At 38.4% G+C, this 18931-nt stretch overlaps 1 protein-coding gene across 12 annotated transcripts in view; it reads right to left on the reverse strand.

The window, feature by feature from the left end:
• ARID4B (AT-rich interaction domain 4B) overlaps positions 1–18931 on the reverse strand; it is a 138515-nt gene that overhangs the window by 9876 nt on the left and 109708 nt on the right. For all 12 annotated transcript variants that reach the window (NM_001206133.3, XM_024986703.2, XM_010820426.4 and 9 more), the window contains 3 exons: positions 13059–13143; positions 10528–10726; positions 1580–2794 (listed from right to left, as the gene is read on the reverse strand). In NM_001206133.3, the coding sequence (NP_001193062.1) occupies positions 1580–2794; positions 10528–10726; positions 13059–13143 (1499 nt within the window). The remainder of the gene's footprint in view (positions 1–1579; positions 2795–10527; positions 10727–13058; positions 13144–18931) is intronic.

The raw sequence follows: 18931 nt of genomic DNA on the forward strand, positions 1-18931 counted from the left end.
ATTTCTCTCCAAAAGAGTTTAATTCTGAAACTTTCATCTCCAAGAAATAAAAAGCTTACTGTAGGCTAACCTGGAAGGCAATCTGAAATCTAAATTGTAAAACTTACATTTTTACTTTTAATATAAAGTCAAGTCTTCAATATCTGCAGATAAATTTTCTCCTTTTGCAGACAAAAGGAGCCATATTAAACAGGTGCTTAAGAATTTATTTTTAAAGAGATACAAATTCTAATAAGTTCTGTAATATGCTTTGATTTGATAAGACAGATATATCCTAAATGAAGTTCTCAAACTGCTTACTTTTTAAGCTAGTTAAGATTAAGATTCAAAAGGGTAATACTGACCTAGTCTATCAGAAGACAAGCTATCAAATTTCTTGTTGAAAACACATCTCAATCTTTCATAAGATATGAGGAGCACGGTGAGGATGCAACCTCTTCAGAATTATGATTAAAAGTTCATTATATTATTATTGAAAGCTTTTCTAACCATCTGCAATAAATGCTTCTTTTATCTTGAGGATATTTATGCCTGGATAATTCAATTCCATGAGACGGTACAAACACAAACATAATCACAGTAGCTATGTGTATAAATATTTAAATAAAAAAAGATCATTGAAATCTGCAACTATCTTTTTTACTTAATATTTTTTGAAAAATGTTTTATTTGTGTGATAGTTATGTCAATTATGTCTCAGGGAAACTAGAAAAAGAAAAGAAAAAAGGTTTATGAGAGAAAACTTAAAGTTAACTAATTTGGTCTAGATTGTATCTCTTTAAGTTTACCTAAAAACCTGAAATCAGTATAATAAAATCTGATATGTTACATAACATATATACCCGAGTGCTTTACACTGGAAAAGTGTGTTTCAAAGCCAAGTGTCAGCTTACAGTATACTGATTTAAAGACACCTGAATGAAGTGGTTTTTAAGAAGAATGATGTCAGAAGTATAGCTATGGCACCAATAAAAAGCCACCAAGACTTCAGGGAAGTACAACACAGACATTGGTCCTTCAATTTGGAAGCTAGGCAACCAAGCAAGCATCAAATTCCTTTACAAACTCTCACATAGTAGTCAGGCTCAAAAATCAGTTTGACATGGTTATCTGAGGAGAGCACAGCCTGGACAGTTGGTTGCTCCAAACCCCTACATAGAGAACTTTGGTTAAGGGTGGACGAGTCCATCAATAAATCAAAATGTTAGTGACAAACTGCATGGGACAACTGCAAAAACAACATTAAAGAAATATAGTTAAGCTGCTCATGCCGTGTAGTCAACCAGTATATAATGAGTTTTCAAACAGGTCTGGATTTGGGCCTGGGTGCATTTTCTAATAAATAGCACATGATCTGGTCCACTGAGAAACGTCACAGGTGGCTGAAGTGAAACAAACACTCAATTCTCAAGCTGTTACATGCATCCCATCCTCCATTACCCAAATTACCTTTCACATGGCCATTTTCACCATGTTCACACAAGTACTCCATGTAAACACCTCATGTTGTAATGAGGGACATGAAACCCCGTGAGGGGGGGAAAATCGTAAACCACAACACTGGGGCCTATGGCCTCACCTTTCTCGGGATGCTCTGCCTCAGGCTGATTGCTGCTGCTTGAGCTCACACTGGCATCAAAGCCCGTGGGCGAGCTGTTCCCTTCTGACTGCAGGTCCTGGAGCTCCCCAGCGACACTGTCCACTTCGATCGTGCTGTCGGTCTCACTCTTGATGCTGCGGACTTCTTCATGGTTTGGGGCCAGCGGCTCTGACACTGTTACAGAAGGTGGCTGCCGACCGGCTTCCGTCACGGTGACTGAGGAAGGGGACTCGGGTGTCGTGGGAGGGGTATTGAGCACTGAATTGCTGCCACTGCTCGGAAATTCCGATTTTTTGTCACTGACCTCCGCTGGCTTCTCCTCAGTGGGTTTGCCCTCTGCACTCGCTGAGGGCGGAGCGGCCAGATCGGTGTTGGGGGAGCAGCTCTCCTCCTCGGCCACAGTCTGCAGGGACCCCTCAGTCGGCCCCTCTTCTGGGGCAGGATGGGGTGGGGAGGCTGCAGCCTCAGTGTCAGAGTCTGAGAAAAGCTCCTTCAGCGTTTTTTTAGGCCACTGACCCTGAATACTTGACCAGACATCTTTTCGATCTTTTGCTCTGCTGTTCTGAAGTCTTTCATCAGAGTTATTTAAAAGTTTTATCCTTTTTTCGGCCACTTCTGAAAATCCTGAATAGAAACCAGTTGTCCGTAGAGACTTTCTTTTCTCCTCCAAACCATTGTATTTCTTAGTCGGTGTCACCTTGGCTTTGGACTTTTCTTCTTCGTCCTCATCTGAGGAGCTATTGCTACTGTTTTCTATGCAAAGGGCTTCTTTGTTCTTGGCTTTATCCTCCTTTTTACTGGGGGAGCCACTTTTTAAACACTCCTCAGTATTGCAGTACCTTCTCTTACCACGTTTCACTGGTGGCTTTGAAGATTTATCAGCGGCGTCCTTTTTAACATCCTTTCTCTTTTTTGTGACTTCATCTTCTTCTTCATAGTCAGTATCTTCAGATAATGCTTCCATATCTTTTCTTAAGCTTTCTGGAGATTTTGACAAGGGTTTGGCTATTACCAAATCTGTGTGGACTTTGTTTTCGTCAAGCAAAGATGAACTGTTCTGTTCCTCTTTGGATGTAAGATCATTTCTGTTGTGAGTCAAATGATCAATCTTAGATTCTTCTTTGCCATGGTTATCTAAGTCTTGAACACCTGTTTCATCCTCTTGTTCACTGTCTTCAGCAGAACTTTCAGAAGCTAGAAAAGAAAGAAAAAACAGTGAGTATGATAAGAATACCAGCAATGTCTTCTCTGGGCCCCCTAATGTAAACAAGTATTAGCTCGTATGTTTATAACCACTCCAGGTTGCTAGGTTTTATCCTCATTTTACAACTGAAGAAACTGAGCTTCAGAGAGAAGATATTCACCCAATGATGGAAATGTTATATATCATGACTATAGTGAGAGTGAAACTACTGTATGCTTTTGCCAAAACTCATCATATTGTAAACATAAAACTGGTGACTTTCATTGTTTGTAAATTTTACCTCAATAAAGTAGATTATAAAAAAGAAAGAATCTTCTCCAAATTTATGAGCAGAACATAGTGGAGTCAGGATGTAGTTCCAGGATGTTCAAATTCCAAAGTGTATATTCTTATAAAAGTGTAGTCTTCACTTTCAATGTAGCAATGACAACTCAAAATTTTGTAAGCAATGTATTTCTGCCATAGAGCTTTAAAGAACAACACAATTAACTTTATACAAACATCAGTTCAGTTCAGTCGCTCAGTCGTGTCTGACTTTTTTGCAACCCCATGGACTGCAGCACACCAGGCCTCCCTGTCCATCATCAACTCCCAGAGTTTACTCAAACTCATGTCCATTGAGTCAATCATGCCATCCAACCATCTCATCCCTTCTCCCGCCTTCAACCTTTTCCAGCATCAGGGTCTTCTCAAGTAAGTCAGTTCTTCGCATCAGGTGGCCAAAGTATTGGAATTTCAGCTTCAGCATCAGTCCTTCCAATGAATATTCAGGACTGATTTCCTTTAAGATGGAAAGGTTAGATCTCCTTGTACTTCAAGGGACTCTCAAGAGTCTTCTCCAACACCACGGTTTAAAAGCATCAATTCTTCGGCGCTCAGCTTTCTTTATAGTCCAACTTTCACATCCATACATGACTACTGGAAAAATCACAGCTTTAACTATATGGACCTTTGTCAGCAAAGGGATGTCTGTTTTTTAATATGCTGTCTAGGTTTGTCATAGCTTTTCTATCAAAGAGCAAGGATCTTTTAACTTCATGGCTAACAGTCACTGTCTGCAGTGATTCTGGAGCCCAGGAAAATAAAATCTATCGGTTTCCACTTTTTCCCCATCTATTCGTCATGAAGTCATGGGATCAGATCCCATGATCTTTTTTGAATGTTGAGTTTTAAGCCAGCTTTTTCACTCTCCTCTTTCATGCTCAACAAGAAGTCTTTTAGTTTCTCTTCACTTTCTACCATTAAGAATGGTATTATCTGTATATTTGAGGTTGTTGATATTTCTCCCAGCAATCTTGATTCCAGCTTGTGATTCACCCCGCTTAGCATTTTGCATGATGTACTCTGTATAAAGGGCTTCCCAGGTGGCACGAGTGGTAAAGAACCTGCCTGCCAATGCAGGAAATTAAAGAGACATGGGTTTGATCCCTGGGTTGGGAAGATCCCCTGGAGGAGGGCATGGCAACCCAATCCAGTATTCTTGCCTGGAGAATGCCATGGACAGAGGAGCCTGGCAGACTACAGTCCATAGGGTCTCACAGAGTTGGACACGCTTGAAATGACTTAGCATACACTCTGCACAGAAGTTAAATAAGCAGGGTGACAATATGCAGCCTTGTCGTACTTCTTTCCCAATTTTGAACCAGTCTGTTGTATCATGTCCGGTTCTAACTGTTGCTTCTTGACCTACATACAGGTTTCTCAAGAAACAGGTAACGTTGTCTTGTATTCTCATCTCTCTAAGAATTTTGCACAGTTTGTTATGATCCATACAGTCAAAGGCTTTAGCATAGTCAAGGAAGCAGAAGTAGATGTTTTTCTGGAATTCCCTCGCTTTCCTTATGAGCCAATAAATGCTGGTTATTTGATCTCTGGTTCCTCTGCCTTTTCTAAACCCAGTTTGTTCATCTGGAAGTTCATGTACTATTAAAGCCTAGCTTGAAGGATTTTGAACATAATCTTTATTAGCATATGAAACAAGTACAGTAGTTGGAACATTCCATGGCATTGCCCGTTTTTGAGACTGGAATAAATACTGACCTTTTCTAATCCTGTGGCCACTGGTGAGTTTTCCAAATTTGCTGACATACTGAATGTAGCACTTTAACAGCATCATCTTTTAGGATTTGATAGTTCAGCTGGAATTCCATCTCCTCCACTAGCTTTTTCCATAATAATGCTTCCTAGGGCCCACTTGACTTCACACTCCAGGATGTATGGCTCTAGGTGAGTGATTACACCATCATGGCTATCTAGGCCATTAAGACTTTTTTTGTACAGTTCTGGATATTCTTGCCACCTTTCTTAATCTCTTTTTTCTTCTATTAGGTCCTTACCATTTCTCTCCTTTATCATGCCCATTCTTGCATGAAGTGTTCCCTTGCTACTTCCAGTTTTCTTGAAGAGATCTCTAGTCATTCCCATTCAATTGTATTCCTCTATTTCTTTGCACTGATCACTGGGGAAGGCTTTCTTATCTCTCCTTGTTATTCTTTGAAACTCGGCATTCAGTTGAGTGTATCTTTCCCATTCTCCCTTGCCTTTCACTTGTCTTCTTCTCTCAGCTATTTGTAAAGCCTCCTCAGACAACCACTTTGCTTCTTGCATTTCTTTTCTTGGGGATGGTTCTGGTCACTGCCTCCCGTACAACTGTTACAAATCTCTGTCCATAGTTCATCAGGCATTCCGTCTACAAGATCTAATCCCTTAAATCCATTCATCACCTCCACTGTATAATCATAAGGGATTTGATTTAAGGCATACCTGAATGGCCTAGCGGTTTTCCCTACTTTCTTCAATTTAAGCCTCAATTTTGCAGTAAGAAGCTCATGATCTGAGCCACAGTCAGCTCCGGGTGTCATTTTTGCTGATTGTATACAGCTTCTCCATCTTTGGCTGCAAAGAATATAATCAATTTGATCTCGGTATTGACCATCTGGGGACGTCCATGTACCGAGTCATCTTTTATGTTGTTAGAAAAGGGTGTTTGCTATGACCAGAGTGTTTTCTTGACAAAACTCTGTTAGCCTTTGCCCTGTTTCATTTTTTACTCCAAGGCCAAACTTGTCTGTTACTCTGGGTATCTCTTGACTTCCTACTACTTTTGCATTCCAATCCCCTATGATGAAAAGGACATTTGTGGGGGGGTGTTAGTTCTAGAAGGTCTTGTAGGTCTTCATAAATCAGTCAACTTCAGCCACTTCAGCATTCATGATTGGGGCATACACTTGATTACTGTGATGTTGAATGGTTTGCCTTGGAAACGAATTGAGATCATTCTGTCATTTTTGAGACTGCACCCAAGTACTGCATTTCAGACTCTTCTGCTGAGTATTAGGGCTACTCCATTTCTTCTAAGGGATTCTTGCCCACAGTAGTAGATATAATAGGTCATCTAAATTAAACTTGCCCATTCTCATCCATTTTAGTTCACTGATTCCTAACATGTCAATGTCCACTCTTACCATCTCCTTCTTCACCACATCCAATTTACCTTGATTCCTGGACCTAACATTCTGGGTTCCTATTCCATACTGTTCTGCACAGCACTGGACTTTACTTTCACACCAGACACATCCACAACTGAGTGTCATTTCCACTTTGGCATAGGTTCTTCATTCTTTCTCGAGCTACTAATAATTGCTGGCTGCTCTTCCCTAGTAGCATATTGGACACTTTCTGATCTGGGTGGCTCATCTTCAGGTGTCATATCTCTTTGCCTTTTCATACTGTTCATGGGAAGAGTACTGGAGTGATTTGCCATTCTCTCTGTCAGTGGACCACATTTTTTCAGAACTCTCCACTATGACCCGTCCATCTTGGATGGCCCTACAACAGCATGGCTCATAGCTTCATTGAGTTACGCAAGCCCCTTCACCACGGTAAGGCTGTGATCAATGAAGGAGCAAGTAATACATATAAACAGTGAAAACTAATTTACTCTCATAACAAAATACCAACAGCTCCTCTTTTCTTCCTTCCCCACCTTTCAAAATCTTATAACTATTTCCATTCATAGTTACTATCATCATCTCTTAATAATATACTATTTGTTGACATATGTAAGCAATGAGAATTCTCTTGTTAATACCTCCATCCCCTCCTGCCACACTTTGTAAGTGGTGTTGGAAAAGCTGGACTGCTAAATGTAAATCAATGAAGTCAGAACATACCCACACACCATACACAAAAATACACTCAAAACAGTTTAGACTTAAGTTTAAGACATGACACCCTAAAACTCCTAGAAGAGATCACAGACAAAATATTCTCTGACATAAATTGTACCAACGTTTTCTTAGGTTCATCTCCCAAAGCAGTAGAAATAAAAGTAAAAATAAACAAATGTGACCTAATCAAATTAGATAAGATTTTGCTACAAAGGAAATAACAACCTATGGACTAAGAGAAAATATTTGCAAACAATGCAACTGACAAGGATTAATTTCCAAAATATACAAATTGCTCATACAACAACAAAAAAAGAACAAACAACCCAACTGAAAAATGGGCAGAAGACCTAGACCTACCTATCTCTAAAGCAGACAGACAGATGGCCAACAGGCCCATGAAAAGATGCTCAACATCACTAAGTATCAGAGAAATGGGAATCAAAACTACAGTGAGGCACCAGTCAGAATGGCCATCATTAAAAAGTTTACTAATAACAAATGCTGGAGAAGGTGTGGAGAAAACAGAACCCTCGTACACTGCCAGTGGGAAAGTAAACTGGTGTAGCCACTAAGAAAAAGAGTATGTAGGCTCCTTAAAGAAGCTAAAAACAGAGTTTTTAGTCTTTCCTGCTGTATGATCCAACAATCCCACTCCTGGGACATCTGGAGAAAACTATAATTTGAAAAGATACATGTATCCCAATGTTCACAGCAGCAGTAATATATAATAGCCAAGACATGGAAGCAACCCTAAATGGCCACTGACAGATAAATGGATAAATAAGATGTGGTACATATATACAATGAGATACTACTCAGCCATACAAAAAGAAGGAAACAATGTCATTTGAAGCAACATGGACGGATCTAGAGATTATCACACTAAATGAAGTTAAATCAGAGAAAGACAAATACCATGTATCATCACTTACATATGGAATCTAAACTATGACACAAGTAAATTATTTTGAAAAAGAAATAGACTTGAAGACATAGAAAACAAACTTATGAATAACAAAGGGAAAAAAATTTTTTTTTAATTAAAAAAATAAAATCTTTCCTCACTCAAAAAAAAAAAAAAAGAATAACCAAAGGGGAAAAGGAGTGGAGCGGGTGAGTTAGGGGTTTGGGCTTAGTGGATACAAAGTACTATATGTAAAATAAACAACGAGGTCCTGTCTAGCACAGGGAATTATATTCAAAATCTTGTAATAAACCATAAAGGAAAAGAATATGAAAAAAGACTACATATATAACTGAACCACTTTGCTATATACCAGAAACTAACACAACATTGTTAATCAACTCTACAATAAAAAAGAATGAAATCAGAAACAAGATATTGCACCCAGCTGTTTTATAAGAACAATTATATGAAGCATGCAGAAAACAGAGTTCTTAAAAAGTAAAAACATTATAGCTGTCAATAAGCATTACAGTACTAAACAGTAAAAGGATTAAAAGATAAAACCAAGAAAATTTCTAAGAAATTAGATGACAAGACGACAAACCAATCAATAATGTGTCTCTGAGAAAAGTAACTATATTAGAGTATACTGCAGAAGGTTCAATATTAATATAATGGTAGGGTTCAAAAGAGAGAAAAGGAGAAGAGAAGGGTAGGCGAAAGAATACGGAAATGTAGAGGAGAAAAAATCAACAAAATATTTCAAGAAAACTAGACTTTATTTTTGGGGGCTCCAAAATCACTGCAGATGGTGACTGCAGCCATGAAATTAAAAGACGCTTACTCCTTGGAAGAAAAGTATGACCAACTTAGATAGCATATTGAAAAGCAGAGACATTACTTTGCCAACAAAGGTCCGTCTGGTCAAGGCTATGGTTTTTCCAATGGTCATGTATGGATGCGAGAGTTGGACTGTGAAGAAAGCTGAGTGCCGAAGAACTGATGCTTTTGAACCGTGGTGTTGGAGAAGACTCTTGAGAGTCCCTTGGACTGCAAGGAGATCCAACCAGTCCATTCTAAAGGAGATCAGCCCCGGGTGTTTTTTGGAAGGAAGGATGCTAAAGCTGAAACTCCAGTACTTTGGCCACCTCATGCGAAGAGTTGACTCACTGGAAAAGACTCTGATGCCGGGAGGGATTGGGGGCAGGAGGAGAAGGGGACGACAGAGGATGAGATGGCTGGATGGCATCACCGACTCAATGGACGTTGAGTTTGAGTGAACTCCAGGAGTTGGTGATGGACAGGGAGGCCTGGAGTGCTGCGATTCATGGGGTCGCAAAGAGTCGGACATGACTGAGAGACTGAACTGAACTGAACTGATCCAGAACAGAAAGATACAAGTTTGTAGAATGAAGCAGCTTAGCAAGTACACATTACAATAGATGAAAATACATCCACAAAAGGGATAATCTCTGTGCAGTATGAACACATAAAAACAAAGATTCAAGATTTCAGAGAAAGGGAAGGCAAAAAACAAGCCATAAAACAAGTCATCTACAAAGAATCAGGGACAAGAGCTCTGGATTTCACAGAAAACACTGAAGGAAAAATACAGCTGAACAATGCCAATAAAATAATTAAGGAAAAACTTCCAACCCTGCTAGACCATAAATAATGTTTTCAAATATGGACAGTCTCTAAAAATTTATCTTCCCTCTTACTCACCTGTCCTTAACATCTACTAGAGAATGGAGAATGTGCTCCACCACAGTGAGTATACCAAAGAAGATATTTTTAAAAATCAGATACCCAAAAGAAAAGAATTTTAGGCACTACTTTGAAGAGAGAGCTCTAAAAAGTTCCCATGAAGAGAACTATGCACCAGATACAGAAGGAAACCAGTCCAGACCCGTGTGGTGTTATTTCCAAAGGAACTCATATGACTTCTATCATCAACAAAATGCCTCTTGGCATGAATTAGATTCTATGTATATTAGCTTGTTCCAACCATTTGGTGATAAAATTCCAGCTCTCTGCTCAACCTCTTGTGTGCCATTACCTGGATCAGGCAATGACATCATTTTACCCAGCAGAAACATTTTGTTTTGACCTACACCTGAAAACTAGGAGTATATTTGGGCAGCCTAGAATCAGAACATACAGAGCACCTTATCAATAGCACTGAGCATAATTCTTTTGGTCATCCACTGAGTTTATGTCAGATATTCCTGAGAGCCCTGATGTTTCCTAGAAGGCCCTAATAACTTTGCCCCAATGAATTTCCTTACAGAGGTCTTTGTAGACTCACAAAGAAGCTGAATATGACCTGGAAACTCTATTCAGATGAGCCTTCATTAAAGTGGAAATACTGTCTTTTTTTACAGTTAGGTTTATGCTTGCCACAGTTTTAAAAAAAGTAAGTAATATCCTCTTTAGGAGTATACACAGGTTTAATACAGTTGTAAAAAAAATAAAATCAATGGCTGATTTCAAGTAATAACAGAGTCAACAAAGTTATGGTTCAATTAAAAAAGAGAACTTGATAATGTCACTGAATTACCTTTATAGCATTTGATTCATAAAAATTAAAACAAAGACATTTAAAACAAATACTTGCATGCAACAGGATACTTGTTATGTTTACCTTGAAGTCCATTAAGGATAGAAGTGATTTCTATGGATTTAATATGAGCTGTATCAGAGTTCTTGGCATCAGTAAGATCCAATTTGGATACCATTTCAGGAGATGAATTTGTCTGAAATGGAGGTTTTGACAAGCGCCGGAGTTTACAGTTTTTAGGAGAGTATTTTTCATCTTTGTCTTTGTCTTTGTCTAATTTATTCTAAGTTAAGGAAAAAAAGGTATCCTATGTTAGTCATAATTTATCATGAAGCATTCATTAGTAACAATGCTAAAACTCATTTTTAATTCAAAGCTATGCAATACATTACTAAAAAACATAAAAAGAATATAAAGTCCCACAAAACAGTCAGAGATGTGTTTTCAAACTTATCTAACAAATATTATAGAATGAGAAAGTTTCTAATATTTATATTTTAATAATGGAAATAAATTAGCAATCAGATAGGCAATTAAGAAAAGCAAACCTCCATACTGCTAATAATCGGTGTTACAAATTCTATAAAAATGAAATCACAATAGGCTTAAATATTCATTTTTTTAAAAAGAAACAATTTCAATCTGGTAGTTTTAAAACCTGGAAGATTCTCAATATAAAATAAGGGTTGGGAATGATAAGATTTCAGTTATCTTCAGTTGACAACTGGAAAGAAACAAATGACTTGCTATAAAGTCATTTATAGCAAGTGGGACATCCTTCCTGCATCAATAAATTAATGTTTCATGAAAAAATGAGAAAATTTCCCAAATTCTCTATTTATGAATAGATGGGCAGGGGCTAACATATTTTCTGGAAACTTCTATAGATTGCTGAGTGACTATTTTCACAGTTCTCTCATAGATGGTACAGAGCTAGTATCATTCTGGATACACAGAAGTTAATTCAGTTTAGGATAGTGGTTCTTTAAGTATGGACCATGGGCCCAGAGACCTTAGCACTTCCTGGCAATTTAAGTGAAAACTCCTCGAACCAGACTCAGAATCACTGGGGATGGGAATAAGCAATCTGAGTTTCACCAAGTTCTCCAGGTGACTGTGACACATGCTTAAGCGTGAGATTCACTTACTCAGAGCACCCGAGCTGAAGGTTCTGGATGCACTGAGAAGGCTTATGTGTACCAAAGCTTATCAATGATTAGTGCTCCTCTAATTTTCCTATTCTGGCCAGACTTTTCATCACTTTATACCAGAGATCATAATATACCATGCAGTCTGAAGGTAGAAATAGTCCACGCCAAGCAAAGTTCAAATGTGGCTTTTAATGGCTGTCTTCTAAGATGAGCTCAAGGGATGGGTATAGTATTATTAAATAATTTCTAGGGAGCTTTTCCAAAATTCACATGCCTCTTCCCTTATGACCAACAATTTTAAATGCCTGGGAGGGGCCTAGAACTAAACTGAGATGTAAATAAATATTTAGAAAAAATTCCCCAAGTAATATTCTAATATTTCTTCTCCTACCCCTACCCTATCCTCTACCAGAGAAATACGACTCCTAAAACTTGCTCTGTGCAAGGAAACAGGCTTTTTACTGCCATACACACAAAATTCTTCTAGTAGCTTAGGAGCAATAGCATGACTTCCACACTTTCCAATAATGACCAAGAGTGTCCTGAGTTGTAGCTACTGAGTTGCCAAACCAAAACTTTAAAAATATGAACCCAGTTTCATCGTGAGAAAAGAGTAATCATTTTAGGGGAAAAATTTTGTACATAGGGCCATGAAGGTATCATTTAGCCAGAAAGTAAACAGCGCCTCACTTTTAAAATGAAAATTCAATTTCAGGAGGACTATTAAATACTTCAATTATATATACCATTCAAAGTAGTAAAAAGCCATTAAGAGATAAAAGATATTCTAAAACCTAGTTAATGGTCTGCTTTCTAATAAAACATTAAAAAGATTTAATCTTACAATGAACAAGACTAATTCCATCATATATAAAACTAACATTAATCTCCATACAAGTGCATTATTAATAGACTCCCCATGCTATCTATGCAGTGTGTGCCTCTTGGGGTCTTGTGAACACATTCTAAAGCACTGTCTATAGTGACAGAAAGATGATGAGGAACAAAAGAGCTACAGCTAGGCTCTTCTGTGCCTTCAGGCACCTTCTTTTCTTCCTCTGAACGGTTTACAGCTATTACAGTAACCCCAGAGTTCCCAGCTACACACTACTTCATGACTCCCAGTTGGAGACCAGAGGTGCACGAACAGTTGAAATGGCTAAGTGAAATAAATCTTGGGTGAGTGGACTTATACAATGTTGGAACTAAAAAAGCCTCAAAGATCACTTAGTACTGTTATCAAAATGCCTTTCCATAAGCTGACAATATTAATTGTACCCAAATCTAGTATTTGATAAACTGGCTATTTCAAGAGAGTATTTCCAACTCTACTAACACACACACACACACACACACACACACACACACACACACACACACTGTCTCTCTCTCAATTCACTCTGGAGGAAAGGTTCCTTAATTAAGAGCTATAATATACGGCAAAATATATTTTGCTTTTATTACCTTTATTTTCTTGCGATGTTTTATCTTGGGCACATTTTTATCAGCAGGTCTTACTATTTTATCTGCTTTAATCCATTCGTCATACCTAAAATCAAAGGAAATTAACATTAATATACAAAACACATACTAGAAGGAACTATGCCATATTAAAGAGAAACTCATAAATAGAATCATAATACTGTAAAACCTTGGGAGCCACTAAGTTCAACTTTCTGGTTTAAGGAACAAAGTTACCGAGGCTCAGAGAAAGATGCAGTGGCCTGTCCCAGGACACACTTTCAGCTACTGGCTGAGCCAAGGCTCAGCTACGTCTCTGGATTCCTGGACCAGCACTACTTCCTCTGTTACACCAAAGAGAAACCAAAGCTGTACAATAACCATTAAGAGCACTCACATATTTCCTATACGTTTTTTGGTTTACTTTGTTCTTTTCTTAAGCAGCAAGTAGTTCATTTTTCCCTAAACATATCAGGAAGCTAAAGGGAAGCATGACTGCGAAGCTTTCAGGCTTTGGAGTTGCTTCCTATGTATACAAATGGCTGAGAGTCAACAGTTGTGATGGGTTCTCCACTTGGTGCTGCCTGTCTGCGAGAGTTCACAGGGCACAAGTTACTACTGACTGCAATATATCTATTTGTTTAAGGGGGGGGGAGTTTAATTTTGTAACAAACTCAGCTAGAAAGAAGAAACATTAAAAATAAACCTCTTTTTATGTTTCAAAGTCACATACATTTATTCTGGAAAATGGAAAACTGATTGACATTTTTAACTCGAGAACATGAAAAACTGAAAATGCACTTTTAAATTAAAATCTCCTCATTATTAGAGGCATTAAGTGAAGGAAGAAAGACCCTGAGTCAGGAAGTAAATGATTTAGGTCATTACCTTACTAGTAAATTATATTCTTGCCTAAGAGTAGGCTTGTATGCATACACGCTAAGTCCCTTCAATCGTGTCCAACTCTTTTTGACACTATGGACTGTAGCCCACCAGGCTCCTCTGGAGGCAACAATACTGGAGTGGGTTGCCTTGCCCTCCTCCAGGGGATCTTCCCAACCCAGGGATCAAACCCATGTCTCTTACATCTCCTGCACTGGCAGGCAGGTTCTGTACCACTAGTGCCACCTGGGAAGCCCCAGAAAAGGTCTAGGAAGTATCTGTAAGGACTCCCAGGCAGAGCTAGACTGCTGGTGCGAACTATGGCCTGCAGCAACGCTGACGGCTCAACCCCCACAAGGGCTAGGCTGCTGTCTGCTGGAAGCTGGGGAGGGCCACAGCGATAATTAGGATGAGGAAAGGATGGAATGAGTTCTAGAGAAGTCTTTACATAATCCCTGCTGACTAGCTATGTGGTCAGGACATTCTCAACCTCAGACTTCAGTTTATTCGGTATAAAGCAAAGATTATTCTTCTACTAAAAACACTCCTCTGGTATGTATACTGACTGGCACATTAGCACCTACCTGTATATTTACATATTCAAAATTTTCCCATTAATGCTAAAAACTGCATTATGCTTGAGAAGAAAGCAATTTAGCTCCTAACAATATTAGAGAGTGAAGGCGAAGAATAAACAGAAAATACCTCCACCCTCTGCAAAGTTAGAACTTTTAGAAGTTGCTCTTATTAGAATATAGTTATGGAAATTAATGCTATGCACTTTAAAAAAAAACACAACACAGTTTTCTTGTGAGAAAAAATAGTTCATGATGGTTATACATATCATCAACATAAGCTAAACAAAGATATAATAGTATTTTAACCTTTCTTAATCAAAGATTCTGTTTAGTTAATTTTGTAATATGAGGTATTTTGACTACCAATAAGTATACTATTAATTCGACTTGTATTTTTGACATGAATTATATGTCAAGTTAGGATAAAATTCAAATTAGGATAAAACAGTAGCTTTCAGTGTAAGAATATCACCAAGACACTATACCCTAGTATATTTTATATGGAGCACCAAACACATCAAACAAGCAAAAAATAGTCACTGTCTTCATAGTTACAATGTGCACTGTGAAAATGATTTCTTTATGACTTAGAGGTAAAGTACATTGCTTAAAATTTCTTAGGAACAAGGTAGGAGGAACCTATACATAAATAGAATAATGGTTACTCCATATGGCACAGGCTGATGCTTGCTGCCCTAAGCACCACTAGAGTACAGATGCTATATGGTCAACATTCTCTCCTCTACAGATGGTATCAGGGGACTGGTTATCAGACCTTGAGTAATGAATCTGGGGGTGGAAGCAATGTTGAGTCAGGAAAAAAGCTAGAGAAAGCTTCTGGAATTAGATGAAACAAACTATACATGCTTCTAAAATATTTGCATAGTAGTCATTAAACACTATGGTCTTAACTAAACTGTAACAATCATTTTTTAAGTTACTGATCATTCTGCATGATTTTAGGAGATTCTTTAAAAAATTCTTCAGATGTGTTTCCTACTAGAGTAATTACATGGGTCTGTTTATTCAAGGCTATTGGAGAAGGAAATGGCAACCCACTACAGTGTTCTTGCCTGGAGAATCCCAGGGCCGGCAGAGCCTGGTGGGCTGCCGTCTCTGGGGTCACACAGAGTTGGACACGACTGAAGCGACTTAGCAGCAGTACTCAAGGCTATGGTTTTTCCAGTAGTCATGTATGGATGTGAGAGTTGGACTGTGAAGAAAGCTGAGTGCCGAAGAACTGATGCTTTTGAACTGTGGTGTTGGAGAAGACTCTTGCTTGGACTGCAAGGAGATCCAACCAGTCCATTCTAAAGGAGATCAGCCCTGGGTGTTCTTTGGAAGGACTGATGCTAAAGCTGAAACTCCAGTACTTTGGCCACCTCATGCGAAGAGTTGACTCATTGGAAAAGACTCTCATGCTGGGAGGAATTGGGGGCAGGAGGAGAAGGGGACGACAGAGGATGAGATGGCTGGATGGCATCACCGACTCGATGGACGTGAGTCTGAGTGAACTCTGGGAGTTGGTGATGCCACAGCGTGCTGCGATTCATGGGGTCGCAAAGAGTTGGACACGACTGAGCGACTGAACTGAACTGATATGGTTCCATAAGTATTAGCTAATATTATATGACTCCCTTATTATTTGCCCCCTTCTATTCCATTTTCTTCATGCTTTCTGTTTGTTTAGGCATTCCTTTGTTCTAATACTATTCTTTTAGATCTTGTCTTTCCTCAGTTAGATTTTGGAGAAGGAAGTGGCAGCCCACTGCAGTACTCTTTCCTGGAGAATTCCATGGACAGAGGAGCCTGGCGGGCTACAGTCCATGGGATCGCAAAGAGTCACATGACTGTGCAACTTTCATTTTCACTTTTCAGTCAGATTTATGCTCTTTTCATAAAATGTAATAATAACAATATTGTTAGTGTTGTTATAATTTATATCCTTCAGAACTAGAACATGCCTTAAAAAATCTATCAATGAATTTATTTCACAGATTAACAAACTCACACCATGGAATTGAACTGACCATTCATACTACAGGCTTGCCAAAAAGTACTATGTGAAGAGTGTGAGAAGAATGGGAAATGGGCCTGTTAAACAATGCATGAGAAAGCGTGCCGGGTCCTATTCTCATCAAGTATACAGAAGAGTGCAGACCAGCAACTAAAAAGCCTCTTTAAGAATGCAAAGTAGGAATGAACCCGTGAGGAGGGAGACCAGGTAAAAACAGTGTGTGAGAATTTTGGTTAAGGTAGCTGCTTCAAATTACAAATGCCCTTACCCCACATAGAGGTTGAGAAAAGGGAAAAAGTCACTGCGTCATATCCAACTCTTTGTGACCCCATGGACTGTACAGTCCGTGGAATTCTCTAGGCCAGAATACTGGAGCGAATAGCCATTCTCTTCTCCAGGGGATCTTCCCAACCCAGGTCTCCTGCGTTACAGGCACATTCTTTATCATCTGAGCCACCAGGGAGCCTAAGAATACTGGAGTGGGTAGCCTATCCCTTCTCCAGGGGATCTTCCTGACCCAGGAATCAAACCCGGGTCTCCTGCATTGCAGGCAGATTCTTTACCAGCTGAGCTACCAGGGAAGCCCTGAGGTTGAGACCACCAATGTAAACATTAACAGACAAACATTTCAGAATGTAATGAGGTTCTAAATATCACCTTAGTTGCCTGACTAATCTTACAAGGGAAAAAAAATGACCAGAAAATAAACTGATGTCATAACTAATCACTGTATTTTAAATATAAAGAAATGTTCTTGCCTGTTATGTAATTACTCACTAGAGTATTATTCAAGAGTTCTATTTTCTTTACAGAATACTTTCAAAGAACACAAAGGAGAGAAAAAGACATTGATGCAGGAGAAAAAAGCAAACTGATATATCCCAAAATTACTACTGACATTAAATTATGTAAGACAAAGAGCTAGGCCAGTTTCATTTTTATTTTACTAGCATTTGTTAATTTAAATAAAGGAGGTAATAATCATGGATTAAGATCTCTGATTCCCTATAAAATACCAAGAATAAAGACTTGAGTAAAATAAAGAGAATTAAGATCAGAACTACAAAAAAAGCTGTCACTGAATCTGTTTATTCTATATGAATTTAAAACTTTTTATGTAGTATATTTAATATTTATTAAAAAGAGATTGCAACATATTTACGTTAGGCATAAGTAAATAGTCCAATAAGATAGAATATGGGGAAATTAGTTCAAATTTAAATATCTTGCATAAAAAAATAACATTATGGGGAGGTGGCAAAGAGCAGAAAATTGTAGCTTAAAAAAAAAAGAGACCATAAAACATGTCTCAATTTTTCCTCAGGGCACCATACCAAGTAGGATATTCATTCATCCTTCAAAATAACCTCTTTATGAGGTGGATGAACCTAGAACCTATTATACAGAGTGAAGTAAGTCAGAAAGAGAAAGATAAATATCATATTCTAATGCATATATGTGGAATCTAGAGAAATGGTTCTGAAGAATTTATTTACAGGGCAGCAATGGAGAAACAGACATAGAGAAGAGACTTATGGACATGGGGAGAGGGGAGGAGAGGGTGAGATGTATGGACAGACTAACAGGGAAACTTACATTACCATATGTAAAACAGACAACCAATGGGAATTTGCTGTATGGCTCAGGAAACTCAAAACAGGGGCTCTGTATCAACCTAGAGGGGTGGGGTGGGGAGAGAGAGGGGTGGGGTGGGGAGAGAGACGGGAGGGAGGTTCAAAAGGGAGGGGATATATGTATACCTATGGCTGATTCATGTTGAGGTTTGACAGAAGACAATAAAATTCTATAAAGCAAATATACTTCAATTTAAAAATAAATAAATAATAACCTCTTTAAAGAAAACAGGAATTTAAAAAACTATAATTTAAAAAAAATTTTAAAAACTAAGTCAAATATAAATTTTCTGGTTTTAAGATGCTTTCCTCCTCCTATCAAACATTCCCAAATAAATGAACATGCTTTCATCCCTCAGCCATAGTGGTCATCCTGTCCCAGTGGCTCTCCAGTACTCCTGATTCTGCTTTAAATACCACAAAGGGAATCAAGATATTAGAATGCATGTTCCGATGCAGACTCTCAACTGTGAATGAAGAACACTATTAACAGCTATTCAGGGCAATAGGTATTCCAAGAAACCACTTCATTGCTAAATACCTAGATTTTCAAAAAAAAAAAAACAACAACAAAAACAAAAACCTAGATTTCCCCCCAAGGACAGCAGGCCCATTGCTGTCAGCTGTCATGTTTTGTGATGATGCAGCTTGAAAACTAGTAAAGAAATTGAAGCTAAGCATTTGGCCTATGAACAAAATGACTTGCAACTTTAATTCAAGCATCAGAGTTTTATGAGAATGTTTGAGGAAAACCGGGTACTCTAG

Source organism: Bos taurus, chromosome 28, assembly GCF_002263795.3.
Source record: "Bos taurus isolate L1 Dominette 01449 registration number 42190680 breed Hereford chromosome 28, ARS-UCD2.0, whole genome shotgun sequence".
Taxonomy (NCBI): Eukaryota; Metazoa; Chordata; class Mammalia; order Artiodactyla; family Bovidae; genus Bos; species Bos taurus.